Source organism: Plasmodium sp. gorilla clade G2, assembly GCF_900097015.1.
Source record: "Plasmodium sp. gorilla clade G2 genome assembly, chromosome: 14".
Taxonomy (NCBI): Eukaryota; Apicomplexa; class Aconoidasida; order Haemosporida; family Plasmodiidae; genus Plasmodium; species Plasmodium adleri (nom. inval.).
This window is the reverse complement of record NC_041706.1, coordinates 444695-465321: the sequence shown is the minus strand read 5'-3', so window position 1 is coordinate 465321 and position 20627 is coordinate 444695. Positions and strand designations below refer to the sequence as shown.

Below are 20627 nucleotides of genomic sequence, written 5' to 3'. Positions count from 1 at the left end.
TTATTTGGAAATATTTATTCATTATATAAATATATATTTTTTTATTATTATATTAATATATAATTATTATTATTATTATTATTATTTTTTTTTTTTTTTTATTATTTTTTTTGTATAGAATAAATAAAGAGTAATAATTTATTACAAATTATATATGTAGTATATTTTTCTGAAGAAAATTAAAGTACATTTTAGAAATCAGCGATATTTAAATAATATATATATAAAGGAAAGACTATATATATTATATATTTTTTTTATTTTTTTATTTTTCTTTTTAATGTTTTAATTAAAGTTTGTGTGTATTTTTATAAGGAAATATATAATATATATATATATATATATATATTCGTCATGATAAATTTTTCTTTATATAATATTATGAAGAGGACGCTTCTATATAGATATTATTTCATTTAGGAGGAAAAAAAAAATATCTATACATACTTGAATCATAAGACAAATAAAAAATATATTATAAATAATAATAATAATATATATATATTTTATATTTGTACGACAAACATTTGTTATATTGAGAAATATATAATATGATATCTTTTTTATGTGAGGTAATAAAATTTTTTTTTTTTTTATCATTAAATATTAATTTGTCAATATAAATCAATTTTAAATTAATAAATCATCACATAGAAAATAAAGGTTCCTATTCATATAAATCTAAGGAATACATATTATAAATATTTATATTTCTTCTTCATTTAATATACATATATATTATAAAAAGACTAAAACTTAAATGTTTTATATTTACTATAAGGCATATTATTCTTTTTATTAAATATATATAATATATATATAATATATATATTTTTTTAATAAAGCAAAATGGTGTTATTTTTGTAGGGAAATTTTAAAATATATATGTTAATAATATATATATATATATATATATATATATATTAATATAATCTTAATAATAATTTGAATTTTTTTTTTTTTTTTTTTGTTTTTTGTTTTTTGTTTTTTCCCTTTCCTTTCAATTTCCCCAATAAATTGTACAAAAAAATAATCCAAAAAATATATTATATATATATCATCTGAATTTTAAAAAAACAATTATTTTCTTAATTAGAAAAATATATTTTTCTTTTAATTTCATATAATATATAGAGTAGTATGAACGAATAATTATTTATACATATTGGAGGATGAATATTTTATTTGTATGTAAATCTTTAAAAAAAAAAATAATTAGTATTATATTATAAACAGATTATAAATCATTTTCTTATTGTTATATGTCACTATATAATTTTAATTTTGTTGTTATTTTTTAATATTTTAATTGTTAGCTTTTATTTTTTATGTGTATTCTTTCCATATCTTGAACAAGTTATGAAATTATTTATTTTAACAACAAAATAAAAAAAATAAAATAAAAATAAAGTTAATAAATATATATATATATAAATATATATATTATATATATATATTTTAATTTATTTATATATTTGTGATTATTTTTAAATGGCTATTTTTATAAAATAATATAATTTTAAAGAATAGAAAAAATATATTTTAAATTATTATACAATATTTATTTGTTTTCATTTTAATTTTTCTCCCATTAATGTTTAAAAAAAGGAGAAAAAAAAAAAAAAAAAAAAAAAAAAAAGAAAAACAGCTAAAAATGGAATAATAATAAAATATATATATATATATATATATATATATATATATATATATATATATTTTATATAAATTGTTATATCTTCATTTTGTTATGATATTTACTACCTCTATGAAATGATATAAAGATAAGTATGGAAGAAGAAAAATTATCAGACCGATATGTAAGTTTCCAGAATAATCCTAAACAATTAAATCCTTCAAAAAAGTTTTTTGAATGGATTTTTAATTATCCTCTTTTTAATGGTAAGTTGGAATTATCCAAAAGAAAAAATATATATATGTATATATATTTAAAATAATGTATCTAAATAAATAAATAAATATATATATTATATATATATTATATATATATTATATATATACATTTGTTTCCTTTTTAGAATTTAGAAATAGCAGTGTGTCTAATCATTTCAGTAGTTTATGCATAAATGAAGGGGAACCCATAATTGAAAAAACGAAAGCTATCTTGAAGAGGAAAAATTACAAGAAAGAGAGTCTCCATTTTAATATTAAACAACAAGATGTTTCTCCGAAGGTATTAATGAAATACGAAATAAATAAAAACGGTAAGAAAATTAATAATATATATGTAAATAAATAAATAAAAATATATATACATATATATATATATATATATTATTGGGACATGTTTAATATTCATTTATTTTTATTTTATTTTTATTATTATTTTTTTATTTTTTTTTTTCCTTTAAAATAATATATCTCTTCTTTTATATAATATCTGTTATCTTACATTTTTATTCCCCCCTTTTACATTTCAGATTACAGTTTGATAAATAAGAATAAGTTTTATGTCAACATTATTAAAAAGAGCGAGAAAATTTACAAGTGTTATGAAAATGTTATAAAGGAAGAAAAGAAAAAAAAACATGTTTTTGAAAAGATTAAACAAAAATATTTGTTCAGAAAAAAAAAAAAACAAGATCTAATAAATTATGTACACACGCCACCGAACCATATAGATACTAATGTAAATAAAAAAAGAGATACTATATCTAAAGAAGCATTCAATCCTTTTTTTAATTTTTTTGAAAATGAAAAAAATAAAAATATATATCACAGCAACATTAACTTTACTTTGAAAACGCATATACAATTCAACAAGTACTTTTATAAATTGATTATCAATAAGCTTCATTATTATAAAATAAAGAAGGATCTATATATTAATATTGTTAATATTGTTAATGAAATATCAAAGTATTATCCTACGTATGGTTATGACATATTAAACAATATAAAGGTAAAAAAATAAAAAAAATAAAAATAAAAAAAATAGACACATATGAAAAAAAATATATATATATATATATATATTTTTTTTTTCATATATATATTATTTATTTTATTTTTTTGACTTAGATTAAATACTTCCCCTATAAAAATATAAACCACAGCTTTTATATATACGGACTTGTTTTTAGCAATAGCTCCATTTATTTTGACGATTTAGAAATTAAGAACCCAAAAATATTACTATTAAATGCGGAACGTAAAATAAAATATGATGTTTTAGAAAGTCATTTTAATCACAATTCTAATTATACTTATATGTTTTGGAAGAATCTAAGCAATAAAAATATAAATATCATACTAGTATATGGTGAATTAGATTATTATATTAAAAAGTTACTTCTTAGTAAGAAAATATATTTTTTTACGAGCATAAAAAAAAAAAATATGAGTCGTTTATCAAACTTATTATGTAAAAATATATTGAGTTATGAGAATATAAAAAATTTTGACTTGAGTTATATTGCTCGAGCTAATTATTTTAAAATTCAAAAATATAAGAAAAATGTAAAAAATATTTTTCTATGTTGTAATAATAATTTTTTAACGATATGTATATTTGGAAAACAAGATATTAGTGATAATAATATAACAAGTGAGATAATAAAAAAAAGAAGAAAAGGGAATAATAACAATGAGTCTTATATAAATAGTTGTGAGAATAATAATTATGATAATATATGTTCAATAAATGAAAAGAATACATATGAGTATTTTGAAAATATGCATAATAATGTTGATGTGTTATTAAAGAAAGAAATCGAAAAAGAAAATATATTAGATAATTTTATAAATATATATTATAAAAATAAGAAGGATGATTATATTATAGATTATTATTTTATAAATAAAGAAAAGAAAATAAGTTTATATGAAAAAGAATGTAGTATACAACAAAATAAAAAATGGGTACTTATAAATCATTTAAAAAATATAGTTATAATTAAAAAGGTAAAAAAAATTTTACAATTTTGTATATTTTTAACATTTCATATATATAAGCAAATGTATATAAATAATTATATGAATAGATCATTTATATGTTTACCAGAAAGAAATATAAAAGAATATACAAATGTATCTAATGATACATATTATCAGAATATAAATTTATTAATAATATCATCATCTTTTTTTTTCTATTACAATAATGAAATAAAAAAAAATAATAATATGAAAAGAAAAAAGAAAATCACTCCTATAAATCTTATGTCTAATTTATTTCATTTAATAAATATTCCTAACCCTTTAAGACGTGAACGTATGAAAGCTTTATATTCAATTATAAAAAGTAATAGTATTATTAAACAACAAATATATAATAATTATGAGCATTGCTTTTTCAATAATTCAGAAAAAAATAAAATTATTAATATTGTTAATTATTTTCTTTTTAACAGTTTTATGAGAAATTCTGATATCAATTATGAATATTTATATTATTATTTAAAAATAATTAACAGTTTATATTTAAATTATAATAATAAAAATATTATTTTTGATGATGAATTATTCTTAAATCAAATGAAAATATTTCATGCACAATTCACTCCAAAAAATCAAATACATATAGAAAAAAAAATGAATGAAAAAATAGAAAATGTAATAAAACAAAATATTCTATATTATTGCTACAATTTTCAATCAGCGAAAAATATAGAAATGATAATTTATTTTATCTGTCCAAATTATATGCATATAAATAATATTTACAATAATATAAATATGTACATGTTTGATAATCAACATCAAAGTAGTAAAAGATTGTTCTACAATTTCTTTTTTAATCACAAGTATGTTTTTGACATTTCTCTTCAGCAATTTGTTTATATTATTCATTCCTTGAGTTCGAAGCTGTAAGAAAAATAAAATAAAATAAAATAAAATGAATAAAATAAATAAAATAAATAAAATGAATAAAATAAATAAAATGAATATAATGAATAAAATATGTTTCGTTTTTCAAAATTATTTTTAATTATATACTTTTTTTTTTTTTTTTTTTTTTTTCCTTATAACTTGTTGATGCAAGCAATTATATATATACATACATATATATATTATATATATTTTTTTTTTTTATTTTATTTTTTAGGATGTGTCCTTTTGATATGTGTAAGAATTATTTATGCTATCATCAAATGTGCATACAAATATTTCTAAGACGTGTGTTGATATTATTTAAAAAAGAAAAAACTGAAGAATCAGAGGATGGCATATTTTTAAGGATTATATGTGAAAAATGTAATAGTATTGAAGAAAGGGATATGAATATAAATATATCATTTATTGAATTTATATTATGTATAATTTATTCAGAGAATTATAGAAATGTTTATTGTAATCATAATGGTGTAAATAATAGTTATGTAATAAATTTTAGAAATATAAAAATATCTCTTCATTTGAATCAAAATAATATATATAAAAGTATTGTAAGAAAAAGAAAAGGTATAGCTAGTTTATATGATAAAAATGAATATATTATGAAGTATGAAAAAAATAAAAAAAAAGATAATAAAAAATATAAAATAGTTGGAAATATATACAATTTAAATAAATGCAAAGGAACAAATCTTATAATAGATAATGTAAAAAGAAATATTAAATTATATATTAAAAAAAATATAAAAAATATAATATATAATGATATATTTTATTATTTTCCATGTAAATGCTTAACCAATATATTAAATACATATTGTAATAAAAATGAATTTGAAAATGAGAATCTTTATAGTAACTTTAATTTATATAATATAATAGAAAATTTCCCTTTTTTTAATAGTTCAATGTTACCATTATATTCTTCATTTAAATTTTTAATATATAATTGTGCTATACATTATTACAGGTCTAAAAATATGGACATGTATAAAAATAAAAACAAACAGGATAGGAGAAAAAATAAAGAAAAAAAAAAATATAATAAAAAATATTACAACAACAACAATAATAATAATAATAATAAATATATTAATAATTTGAAAAATACACTTAATCAAAACACAAATCCTATCAATTCCTCTTCTCCATTATATTTTAAGAATATATGTGATAAATGCAAATTTATTAAAATTAGAAATTTTTGCGCTTTACTCTTTTTTAATGTATTATTTATTATGAAGAGAATTTTTTATAATTTTTATATTATGATTAATTTTATTATAACATTATTAAATAAAAATATGTTTATTAAAAGAAATCAGTGCTATCGTTTAATCAAAATGTATGCATCCTATGATTCAATGGAATATAATTATTTATCAATTAAAGAGGAAAGAGACAACACAAAAGAAAGATTTAAAAATGTGTATGAAGAAGATATGTCAAAAATAAATTTGTTAGAATCTAATAATACTACAAATATAATAGACACGATGAAACAGACATATATACATTCAAATAATAATACTCAGGAGATAGATAAAAATATTTTAAATATAAATGATACATTAAATGGTAAGACATCTACAATATTTGATAATAATAATAATAATAATAAAGGAGATGTATTATATGATCATATATATGAACATAATAATAATATTAATATAGATAAATCTGCAAATTATAATTCTTATAATACAAATATAATAAGAGATGTATCATCTAATAATATGAAGAAAACAAAGAAAATATTTATTAAAGAATATTTTATATATAAAAGGTTTAAAAAACAAATGATTCAATATAAGAAATATTTAATAAATGTGTTTACTAATTTTTATTATTATGCAATAATAGAATTAATGTATAATAATAAATCTTTATCTTTAGATATAGAAATATTTTTTTCTCTTTATATTATTATAATAGAAAGAATTAATCAGAGTATATTAAATGTAATTGAAAATATGGAAAGATATAGGAAGAAAGGAAATATTGAAAATTTACACATATTAATATCTGAATCTACAAAAAAAGAATACCATATTCCAATATTTTTTTATGAACATATTAATGAGGAAGGCAAAGAAATAATATCTAAGGATAAAAAAGATAATAATAATAATAATAATAATATTAATATTAATGTTAATGTTAATGGTTTATTACAATATAATCAAGGTATATATAATAATAGGAATTTTTTTATAAAGAATAGAAGAAAAAAAGAAATTTCATTATTATATAATATTATGAATTGTTATCATAATTTTAATAATATTGTTTCTGTGACAAATGAAAACAAACAGATAATAGATAATACAAATTCTGTTGTTAATAAAGAATATGATATTTTAAAATTGTATACAAAGGAAAGGAATTATCTATACAATATAGAAAGTTGTCGAAAGAAAAAAATTATCTATATGTATAATTTAAATAATAACGAGGAAAATGAAACCAGTAATCAGAATTTATTTTATCATTATTTAGGAAAAATAATTGAACAGGATAGATATATAATATTTGAGGATATGAAAAAAAAAAAAAAAAGAAAAAAAAAAGAACAACAACAAGAGCAAGAGCAAGAGAAAGAGCAAGACAAAGAACATAAAGATGAAGGTACAAGTGGTTGTTATTTCTTTGTTTTTAATCCAAATGATACATCAAATATAATATTTCATTCATTATTATCTGATGTATATAAGAATAAATTAAAAGTTCTATATGAAAAGGAGAGGCAACAAAAAGGAGAAAAAATCAAGCAAAAAAATAAAAATAAAAATAATAACAATAATAGTAATAATAATAGTAGCAATAGTAATAATAGTAGTTATAGTAGTAATAGTAGTGATGATAATTATTATGATTATTGTGATAATTTAATTGTTAGCAAGAAAAGAAATATTGAAGATTCAGAAACCGAAATAAAGAATATATCCTTTATTTTAGGTAATACGTTAAATTGTTATAATATAAATACATATATTAAAAGATGTATTAATAATTTGTGTGTAAATTTAAAAAATGAAGATATAGATTATTATATTAATTGTAAGAATGAAGATATATTCACTATAAATTTAAATGAAAATATATGTGTGAACATATACTTTCCTTTACAATTTCATTATTTAAGAAAATTGTTATGTGATAAAGAAGAAGATTTTATGAAGTCTCTTAAAAAAAGTAATTTCATAAATTTTGATCATAAAAAAAGACATTTTGTTAAAACATATGATGATAAATTTATAATAAAAGAAATAAATAAATATGAATTTAAATCATTTATTAATAAATATAAAGAATTCTTTCAATATTTCTCCGATATTGTTTTTAAAAAAAAAAAATCATTATTATGTTATATGTATGGGTTATATCAAGTTGAAATAAAAAAAAGAAATAAAAAAAATATAAAAACATATATTATATTAGAAAATGTAAAAATTGAAAATCCAAATTCAAAAATTTTAATATTTGACATAAAAGGAGCAAGAAAAAAAAAAAATTTACAAAAATTAATTAAACAGAAAAGAAGAAGCAGCTTCCCATTTTTCTTCTTTGGAAGAAATGAAAGTTATTCTTTGAATACATGTAAAATAACAGAAGATAAATATATGTCAGATGATTATTCTTCTGGTATATCTGATAATTTAAAAACATTTAGAAAATATATGCATAGAGAGAAACATTTAAAAGATACTATATTACAAGAAAGAAAAGATGATGAATGTAGTATGATATATAATAAAAATGCTTATTTGGAGTTTTTATCTTTAGATAATGCAAAAGAAGTTAAGAATAAAATATCTTCAAATGTCAATGATATGAGTGATGAGCCGTTATCCTTTTTACCTAATTGTGATTATAATAATTCTGAGGATTATTTAGTAGAACTATTAAAAAATAATGAAATACAAAAGGAAGTGCAACAAGAAGATAAAGAGGAAATACATCAGCAAATGAAGCAACCAATAAAAGAATCAATAAAAGAAACAACACAACAATATCATAATAATAATGTTATAAATGAAGAAGAATCTAATATAGAGATACGAAAAGATGAAAAAAGTCCATGCATTTTTATCAATCGATTGAATATGGAAGGGTTAGAAAGAAAACCAAAAGAAGATATGAACAGCAAATATAAAAATGATTACAATAATAATAATAATAATAATAATAATAATAATAATGATGATGAAGGTATAGATGTTCGAAACGATAAAAATAAAAAAAATTTATTATCTCATAGAAAAAAAGTAAAACAAATTAATCAAGAAAAGATTAATAAAATGTTTAAACGAATAAGAAAAAAAATAATAAGAGGTATCATAAATGTTTTTATAATTCCAAGAATAGTAAGTCCAATAAAATTATATAATATGACAATGAAAAACAAACAAAAAAAGAAGACAAAATATATATATATTTACAAAAATAATAATAAGTTGAAAAATGATTTAGCTTATCATATCTATGATAGTGTGCACAGGTGTAAAAATGAAAATCTGTTCCTTAAGGAAATATTAGAAGACACCAAAATGTATATATTATTAAATAGGAGTATATTTAAAATGATGAAAAAGAAAAAAATGTTAAGAGAAGATTATAGAAAGAATATGAGAAATGTATATTTATATGGACCTACAGTATCCTTAGAATATTTAGGAACAAAAAGAATTTGGTTACAAAAAAGAAATAAAAAACTAAAAGAGGAAGATATGAAAGATATATGTGTAGATGATACAAATAATATGCATCATATAAATAATATGAGAAGTAATGATAATAAATATAAATTAGAAGAAGTAGATGTTCATAATAATTATGAAATAAATAGAATTGTTGATAATAAAAAAGAGAATATGGAAGATAGTATGTATTATTATTATTACTATTATCATTCTTTTATAGGAAATGATGTAGGTAATAATAGAAATGTAGATAATAGTTCTAATTCTATAGAAAAATATAATAATTTTACAATTGATAATTATAATGCTTTAAAAAATTATAATGTTTTATTTGATGATAACTTTAGGGATTATATAAAATCTAAAGTTATAAATTTAGAATATAATGATTATAAATATTTAATGGATTCATTAAATGAAGACACGAACTTTTTATGTTCTCAAGATATTATGGATTATTCTTTGTTGATACATATAGATATACATAATCATGAGATTATTTTTAAAATTATAGATTACTTAAGACCATATACATGGGATAAATCAGTAGAAAATTTTAGTAAGAGTGTATTATATTTGACAAAAGGATATAGACCAACAATTATTCAATCAGAATATTATAAAAAACGATTTCTTAGTAATATAAAAAAATATGTATATTATTATGTACCTATATATTCTTTTAAAAAAAAAGTAGTATTTAAATTGTCTAGAGGACAACATAGAGAATTTTCAATAATACAATTAAATAAGAAAAATCCATATCAAAAATATTTTTTTTATAATTTATTTAATTTAATATTAAGATATTACAATAATTTCTATCTATATAAGAAATATTACATATCATCAAATATATCTTATGATTTGAAATATAATGAAAAATGGTATTATATACCTATATCAAAAGATATATATTGTAAAAAGAATATATACATTTTTTTAAGTTATTTTATAAAAGAATATTATATACATTATATTGAACAAAATAATAAATATCAGCTTAATCATTTCATGTTAAGTAATTTAAAAAATATTATGAAATCAACTATATATGAAAATGATATAATGAATAATACTACTGATAGCATAAATAATTATGAACATAAAATAAAAAAATTAATAAAATGTATAGATACATTTGTATATGAAAAAGGAAATCATATATATGATATATGTGATGAAGTATTTTTAAATAATAATAAAATAGATATGCAAGAATATTTATATGACCCGATTATACCCTATTGTTCTCACGAAGAATATAATAATAATATATATGATATTAATAATAAAAATATGGAAATATTATATCCATATTATAATAACCTTCACGTTGAAAAACACTCCAAATTAGGGCCATATATTATTTTAAATAATGACTCCTATTTTTATAATCAAAAATATTATAAAAAAATGAAAAGACAATTTTATAAGAGGATATGTGAACTCCAAATAGGTATATTAAAAAAATTACAAAAAAATAAATTTCATATGGAAAAAAATATATCTTATTATATACAAAATAATGTATATATAGAAATGACAAATGTGGATATTAATTATTCAAATATGAATTTCTTGGATGTATTGAATCTTTATAATATATGTGAGAAAGAAAAAAATGAGAATTTTTACAGAACGAAAAAAAGTAAAGGCAAACGTCGAATAAACACGTACATGTATGTACCTTCCTATTTTTTATTTTCTCTACATAAGAGTTGAAAGGAATAAATATATATCGTATTTTTATTAATTCATTTTTTTTGTCATACAAAAATATATATATATATATATATATATATATATATTATACTTAAGTATTCCAATTGTCTATATTTTATTTTATTTTTATTTTATTTTTATTTTATTTTATTTTTTTTTTTTTTTTGTATTGAATATCTTTAACTTTTGATTATTTTTTAAACGTGCTTGTTTTTGTAATATATTTTGTAACGTTACAATTAATATTATGAATTTGTTTTATTTACATATACAAGAAAAAAAAGATAAACATTTAATTTAAGAATAATGATATAATGTAATATTATATTATATTATTTATTTATTTTTATATTTCACATTAGAGATATTTTATCAACCCAATAATTCAAAAGTGTAAAAGATGTCAAATATTATGATATATATATATATATATATAATATATGTATGTATTATATTTATTATAATAAATTGAATGAAGAAAGAAAGTAAGAAAAGAATGTAATACACATTTTTTTTTTTTTTTTTTTTTTTTTTTTTTAAACCTTTCGGTATTTATAAATATTTGATTAAGCTTTGTTTAATAAAGGATCATTATATATTTATAATATGAAAAATAAACCAAGATATAAATTAAAATCTAAATAATATTATATTTAATTATATATATATGATATATAACATTAAATGTGGGATATCTTTAAATTCAAACTTTATATATTCAATAAAGAACATTAAAATTAGTAGGACAGTGAATAAAACAATTATATTTATTTATGCCTCTTTTTTAATTATATAAAAAAAAAGAAGGAATTAAATTAAAAAATAAGGTGATTAATATAAAATTGTGATATATATATAATATATATATATATAATATTAATATACATTTATAAAAGTATACATTTTTATTTTATGCTAATTTTATTAATATGGCGTAAAAAAAAAAAAAAACAATTTTAAGTACATAAATTATAAAAATAATATTCATAATATATTATATATAATAATTTTATATGAATATAAAAAAAATATAAACTTATTCACATGTGCTTCTGTTGAATTGTTATTATAAAATATAATTATTTATATATATGCATAAATTTTTATGTATATATATATATTGCATACATATAAATAAAATACTTAGTAATTATATAACCTTTATTTATGTACCTTTTAAAATATATGTGCCTTGATTTATTTCTTTATTCTTTTTATATTTATATATATATATAAATAAATATATAAATTTTAATTTTATATATATTTTATTTTTATAAAAAAAATAAATAAATAATAAAAAATGAATTTTATAAAAACATTTTTATACAACTTTTGATATATTATAAAAAAAATATATTATTTTTTTTTTAATATAATTTAAGTTTTATTTATCTTTATTGTTATATAATATTATATATGTTTTAATATAAGAACAAAATATATTAAACTTTTTTTAAAAAGATTTTTATTTTTTCAGGGTTTAATTTTATTTTATAATATTTGATATTTCTTTAAATATATATATAAATATATATTTATATTTATAGTTATATACTTAATAATTTTATATTTATTATATATAAATATTTTTTAAAAATGGATATGCTCAATCCACAATTTGAAGAAATAGGCAAGGAATTTGTTAATCACTACTTTCAGTTATTTAACACTGGAAGGTTGGAAAAAAAAATAAAAAATAAAAAATAATATAATATGTATGTATTATTATATATCTGTACCATGACATATATAAATGAGTACTGATTTTATTATTCTTATTTTTATTGTTATTTTTTCATTCATGTTATATAATTTTTTTTTTTTTTTTAGGAATGAATTGGCTGCATTATATAAAGATATAAGTATGATGAGTTTTGAAAATGATCAATGTAGAGGAACTAGTCAAATAATTGAAAGATTAAATAAATTACCCCCTACTGTTGTTCATAAATGTTTAAGCTTAGATATACAACCAACTCCAAATAATGGAATTTTAATATTAGTATGTGGAGATATTATTATTGAAGAAAATAAACCATTAAAATTCTGTAGAAGTTTTCACCTTTTTCCATTACCCAGTGGTGGATATTTTAGTAAGAACAAAATATTTATATATAATTCATAAGCTTATTATATATATAAATATATATATATATTATATTATTATAATTTTTTTTTTTTTTTTTTTTTTTTTTTTTTTTTTTTCCCTTCAGTTTTTAATGACTTATTCAGATTTTGCATTAGTTAAATTAACCAAAACATAATAGAAAGGCAATAACAAAAAAAAAAAATAAAATAAAATAAAATAATAAAATAAAAATATATATATAATGCCAAATAAGGAAATGAAGAAGAAACATAATATAAGTAGGATTACGACTGGATAAATAAACATTCTGTAATTTCAATATTGCACGTAATTCAACTTATTTATTTATTTTTATTTTTATTATTATTTTTTTTTTTTTTTTTTTTTTTTTTTACAACTAAGAAGGAATATAATTTAAAAGTTGTTGTTCATTTTAATTCATTATATTATATATTTTCATTTTATGGATATCATATATATATATATATATATATATATGTATATGTTTATATTTATATGTATTATATTGAATACCTTTTATATATAAAAAGAATTAATATATATATATATATATATATATATATATATATAACACAAGACCTACAAGAAATTTGTATATGAAAATATATAATGCTTAATATATATATTAATATTTAACTTTTTGATAATAAAATAAAGGATTAATTATTCCCTATACTTAAAATTACAATTCTTTTATATGTTTTTATACTTCCTTCTTCTATTTTTTTTATTATATTATATATTTAAAAATAAATAGTTAATGTTGTGTAATACATATTATATATCAATATTATGTCTTTATTTTTATCTTATATATATATTTACTAATTATAAAGGTACGATAAGAAAAAATAAAATAAATAAATAAATAAAATAAAATAAAATAAAAATAATTTAATATGTCCTATTATTTTAATATTAACTAAATTATATAGTATGATAGGGTTAACTCTTAAACGATTTTTAAAGGAATATTCATTTTGTTGTTTTTTTAAAAAAGAAAAGTACATAGATAAATATATATATATAAATAAATATATATATATATATGCTATATAGTTATACATTTTAGACAAATAAAAAAAATTACTTTTTGATGGGTCAAAATATATGATATGAATTGAGTTTTAAATAATATAATTATACTTATATATATATATATATATATATATATATTTATTTATTTATTTATTTATTTATATTCCCCTTTTAATTTTATAATTCACTCTCAATATGAGCGAACAAAATATTTCGGATATAAAGGAGAACCTCAATTTTATTGTGAACGAAGATGAGGAGTTCTTAAACATATTTAATTATAAAAACATTAAATGTTATAAGACTCCCAATTATATATATATAGGACAAGTTAAAGGTACTTAGAAAAAAAAAATAATAAAAATAAATAAATAAATATATATATAAATATATAAATATATAAATATATAAATTCATTAGTATTACGATTCTTGTGTTCTTTCATATCATACATTGAATATATTATATATATATATATACATTTATATATTCATATATTTATGTAGGTATCTATTTCATTTGTTGCTTCTTATTTTTACAGATAATGACGATATGGCTACATTTAAAAATAAGGACGACAATATAAATAACAAAGATGTAATTAAAAAGTCACAAACTAAAACTTTAGGGGCACAAAAAGATAAAGTTGATAAAAATAAAAATAAAAAAAATTATAATTCTATAAAAAATGGATATGGTGCACTAATATCTATAACAAAAAATATTGATGGTTATGAAATTATAACAAATAAATTTATTGGTAATTGGGTTAATGATAAAAGAAATGGATTAGGTTTTAATATAGATATATATAAAAATATATATTATGGATATTATGAAAATAATTTAAAAAATGGTTGGGGTTATTATAAATGGTTTCGAAGTGGATCTACATATGAAGGAAATTGGATAGACAATATGATGAATGGTAAAGGTTTGTATATTAATAAAAAATATATATATGAAGGAGATTTTTATAATAATCTTTTTATTAATTCTAAATGTGAATGGATAGATATATTAGAAATAGAAATGAAAAATATGAATAAAAATTATATTATTACAAATGGGAGTAATAACAAACTATCTAATGATATATATTTAATTATTCTTCCTTTTAATTTTATCAAAATTAATTTAAAAAAAATAGCTACTTATATTAAATATAATTATAATAAAATACCATTTTTAATATGCACCAAAAAATTTATACAACAAAATAAACGATTCGATATTACAAAGTTTATTTTTTTAAGTTACTATTTAGATTCCTCAGAAAAATTAAATGATGTAAATATGGATTCTCTTATTTTTGATACCAATAAAAATGAAAAAGAAAAAAATATATCAAAAAATTATGATGATTCTATTTTGTCAGAAGATAAAGATAGTAATTCATCCATAAAAATACAAACAAATATTGAAAAAATATATACTGATGATAAATCAAAAAGTAAGTATTTGAATAAATTTAACGATATGAGCATAAGTAGCCATTCTAGTGATTCAAAAGGAGAAAATAATTCAACCAGTTCAACTAATTCTAATGATAAATGTAGTGACACAAATGATTCTATTTCTAATAGTGATTGCAGTGATAACTATAATTCAGAACATTCAAGTTCCTCACAGATATCTTTACCATCTATAACATCTAAGGAATCACTTAGTAGTATTTTTTCACAACATGATTCAATAAAAAGATGTAATACATATGAAAGTCAGTTAAATAATATACCAGATTATGCAGATACATCATATATATCATCTACTAATAATAAAGAAGCAACCACATCTGTAATTGGTTCGAACGAAGAAGGAAATAATAATATACAGGAATGCAAAGACCATTCATATATTCATATAGAAGAAAATGAAGAAAAAAACAAAAAAAAGAAAAACGAAATAAATAACTTAATTAATAAGTATTTGAATATATATATTGATACAGACAGTAGTTCTAGTGAATATTCTTTAATATCAAGTGATATGGAAAAAATAAAAAATGAAAATCATCTGTCAAAAATGAATATAAATAATGATAAGGAAGAATTAAAAAAAAATAATTCATTTAAAAATATAAATAAAATACCTGAATCAAATGTATTATATGATGATATAAATATAATTAGAAAAAAAATATCCAAGGATATATCAAAAATAAGGATAAATATAAATCTTTTAAATACATTAAGAAATTCTAATATATCATGTATATATAGAATATGGAAGAAGATAAAGAATTCTTTAAAAATGAAATATCCATTTATTATTAATTTTAATATAAAGAAAAATATATATCAAAATGTTAATGAAAATAATATATCTTTAAATACATTTACAATACCAGAATGGTGGTAATAAAAATAAATATATTTTATATGAATAATTATATATATATAATATATATATATATATATATATACAAATAAATTCACAATTTAATATTACCCTTATTTGGCAGGAATTTGGATCTTTATTTTGGAGAATCTGAAAACAAAATATGTCATGACATTTTCGATCCTTTATATTTTCAATACAATAAGGGATACAAAAAAATTATGAATAAAAGTAATATAGAACAATATGATAAAGAACAAGAAGATAATATGTCTGATATATTTAACATGAAAATGTTTCTATCGACAGACTTGTTGATAGACAATACGGATGACATTCCTCAACTAAAAAATATAATAAAGGATAAGTTTACAAAATTATCCTATATCAATAATTTATTTTTTATAATTATAGATATAAATGATATATATTAAATAATGTAATACTAATAATAATTAAATATATTGAAAAAAATAAAATTTACACATTAACTAATCAAATATGGAAATACTGAAATTTAAAAATTAATTCAAAAGATAATGCACATGGAAAATTAAAAATTATATATTAAAAGTTTAAAAATATGTTAAATATATATATGTATATTTATTTATTTATTCATTTATTGTTTCTTATAATAAGGTACACTTTATAAATCATATGACCTTTAAAAGGGTTATAAAAAAAAAAAAAAAAAAAAAAAAAATACACAAAATATATAAAATGGCCAATAAAAGAAAATATATATATATATATATATATATATATATATATATATGTGGTAATATTTAAAAATTTATATATAAATTTTGTTAAGATTGTTTAAACGTAATCTTCTCTCATTTTCTAATTTCATAATGTAATCCCAGTGATCCCTATTAATTTCATTGTGTCCATCTGAAAAAGCTAAAATTCTAGACATACATATCCAAGAATTTAGAACAAATTGATTTATATCTTTATTTTTTTGTCTTAGTAATACAAATGTATCTGTTATATAATTTGTAATATCTTCCGGTATTTTTGCTGAATGGTTTTTAGATAATATATAATTTATATATCTTCTAAATTGCATTAATTCCTTTTCATTAGGTTTATAATTATTATTCACATTATTATAAAACTCTGATGAGAAAATATCTTTAGCTTGTTCATTTTTTTGATTATGTGAATTAGATGGTTCATCATTATTTGTGGAACAATTCACATTTTCTATATTTTCATTTTTATGTTGATTATTAGTATCAGTTGAATTATGTTTTATTTTATTATAATGACATATAGGTATAGCTATATCTACATAATGAGCATACATAGATTTTTTTTTTGATAATATTAAGATATTATGTTCAGTTTGGAATATGATATCCATATTAAAAATGAAAGGTATTTCTTGTGATGTTATTAATCTTTCAATACATTGAAAATTTTTTATACTTATATTATTAAGATTTCCTACATCTAAAAGACATTCATCAAATGTTAAATAAGTGTTATTAGCTAGTTGTAATTTTCCTTTTTTTAATTCTCCATATTGGTTATTCATAACTGAAACTAGATATTCTGTGTTCAATTTTTGTAATATTAATGGAATATATCTATATAATGGAATTAAATTTTTAATCATTTTATTTAATTTTTTTGCATGTGGTGCTATTCCTTTTTTATCTCCTTCTTTTATTAATACCTTGTTGTTATCATTATGAAAGAAAGAATTATTATTTGTTTCCTTTACTTTCTTAACATCATTTTCTAAATGTGTATCATTTTGTATCTTATTTTGTAATTTTCTCATCTCATCATTTTTTACATTATCGCTGCAACTATGATCATTTAATTTTTCTATTTCATTATTATATAATATATTAAAAATATTTAAACTGATTTTTCCCAATTTTAATTTACTTTCCTTTATATAACTTCCACATAAATAAAAGAAAAAATAATGAGCTACAAGCATATCATTATTAAATGCAGAAGAAATATACATAATTAGATGATGTCTTAATTTATTAATATCATTAAAAGGACCTTGAGAAAGTATCATTGATAAATCATTTTTAAATAATATGCAATTATTTAATGGATTGAAATAATTAATTTTTTTATATTGAAATATATGTATACATGGGTATTTTAAAAAATGTTGATCATAATAAAAATAAAAATTATAATTTTTTTTATAATCTTCAAAGTCTTTAATTTGATGCTTACGATATATTCCAATAATTTCAATTACATCATTTAATTTTAAAAATTCCTTATCATTCTTTCCGTTATATTGACTATCATCATCGTATATTTTAATAACGCATCTAATTTTATTTGAGGTGTTAATAGGAGAAATATTATAGGAGCAAATATTGGACGACAGGTTAGAATGCATATCTAAATCAGTACTGTTAATATAATTATTACTATAATTATTGTTATTATTATTATTATTATTATTATTACTATTTGTGGTACTATTATTCTTACCATTAATAATTTTGTCACTTGTATCTATCTTTTTATATCCATTTTTATCCTTATTGTTATCATTATTTTGAGTTTCATTTAATTCGTTGCTAGAACTTATATATTCCCTTGAAGAATATATATTACTCATACTATTATTATTGTTGTTATTGCTATTCATATAATTAGATATATCTGTTGAAGAGGCAACCGAATCATTAACATCTTCATTATTCATAGGATTCTTTACATCTTTTAAATATACTCCATTTTCATAATCACTTTTACTTTTTAAAAATAATTCACAATTTGAATAAGAAGAAGAATAATCATATAATTCTTTTGTCCATGCACTTTTATTTCCTGGTATGTTAGTACAAAAAAATAAATATCTTTTCCAATATTTATTAAAATTTCCATCATTTTCATAAAGTTCAATATTTCCAAAGGTATCATTATTTGTTATATCATTTTTCTCATTACTGCAAATTTTATTAGGGTCACTTTTTTCATCCTTCTTATTATGTTCATCATTATTTTTTTTATTTACATCTTCATTATTTTTTAAGAGGTCAACGTTTTGATCCATTTTATTATCTACATTCTCATATTTCTTATTAATATTAAATTCATAATATTCATCCATACCCCTTTTTTCATTTTCTTCTACAATTTCCCAGTTATCTTCAGCATCTATATAATCTTTATATTTCGAACTTTTCATAATAATTTTCCCACTTTCCTTATTTTTTAATTTGTAAATTCCTAAATAACTTTCGGGTGAAATAATTTGTTGTATCATACATGTCCATCTTACTAAAGTAGCATCTTCTATTTCTTCTAAACTTTCCAATTTATTTAGGCAAATACATTTTTCTACCAATTCATTACATATAAATAGATTTTCTTTTTGCTTTTTATTTTTAGCCATATATATACTATCATCATTTTCTTTATCATTCTCATTTGTTTTTACAATACTATTAATATGGATATTATCATTTGAATAATTTTTATAATTTCCATTTTTTTCTTCTGATGGGCCATTTTGTTTATTCATTTCTTCTTTCATATTATTATTATTATTATTATTATCTTCTTTGTTCATATTCTCTTTATCTTCATTATTATCTTTTGCCTTACCTAGTTTAATATATTTATTAACTACAACCCCTTCATCCCAATGACTATCTATTTCTTTGGATCCATATATTTTTAGATAGTCCGAAAAACATTCATCAATTTGATTTAATACGTTCATTTTTATGATCAAAATAAATCAACACTTACTTTAATGTTTTTTTTTAGTTCAAGAATAATAAAAGATATATACAAAATATTTAATATTTATTATTATTTTTCTAAGAAAAATGTAATATAACTATTTATAATGT

The 20627-nt window shown here is 17.5% G+C and overlaps 4 protein-coding genes across 4 annotated transcripts; 3 read left to right on the top strand and 1 right to left on the bottom strand.

The window, feature by feature from the left end:
• Positions 1–1787: 1787 nt before the first annotated feature.
• Positions 1788–11282, top strand: PADL01_1412000 (conserved Plasmodium protein, unknown function; the record flags this gene model as incomplete). The annotated part of the gene is made up of 5 exons (XM_028684397.1): positions 1788–1899; positions 2037–2222; positions 2439–2920; positions 3040–4826; positions 5066–11282. The coding sequence occupies 5 exons, from the start codon at positions 1788–1790 to the stop codon at positions 11280–11282; spliced, it is 8784 nt and encodes a 2927-aa protein (XP_028540479.1).
• A 1599-nt stretch (positions 11283–12881) lies between these two features.
• On the top strand, positions 12882–13533 carry PADL01_1411900 (nuclear transport factor 2, putative; the record flags this gene model as incomplete). The annotated part of the gene is made up of 3 exons (XM_028684396.1): positions 12882–12961; positions 13116–13378; positions 13499–13533. 3 exons carry the CDS (start codon positions 12882–12884, stop codon positions 13531–13533), a joined length of 378 nt encoding a protein of 125 aa, XP_028540478.1.
• A 1095-nt stretch (positions 13534–14628) lies between these two features.
• On the top strand, positions 14629–17207 carry PADL01_1411800 (conserved Plasmodium protein, unknown function; the record flags this gene model as incomplete). Its single annotated transcript, XM_028684395.1, has 3 exons — positions 14629–14770; positions 14975–16790; positions 16898–17207. The coding sequence occupies 3 exons, from the start codon at positions 14629–14631 to the stop codon at positions 17205–17207; spliced, it is 2268 nt and encodes a 755-aa protein (XP_028540477.1).
• A 362-nt stretch (positions 17208–17569) lies between these two features.
• PADL01_1411700 (conserved Plasmodium protein, unknown function) lies at positions 17570–20494 on the bottom strand (the record flags this gene model as incomplete). The annotated part of the gene is made up of 1 exon (XM_028684394.1): positions 17570–20494. The coding sequence occupies one exon, from the start codon at positions 20492–20494 to the stop codon at positions 17570–17572; it is 2925 nt and encodes a 974-aa protein (XP_028540476.1).
• Between the last annotated feature and the right edge of the window lie 133 nt (positions 20495–20627).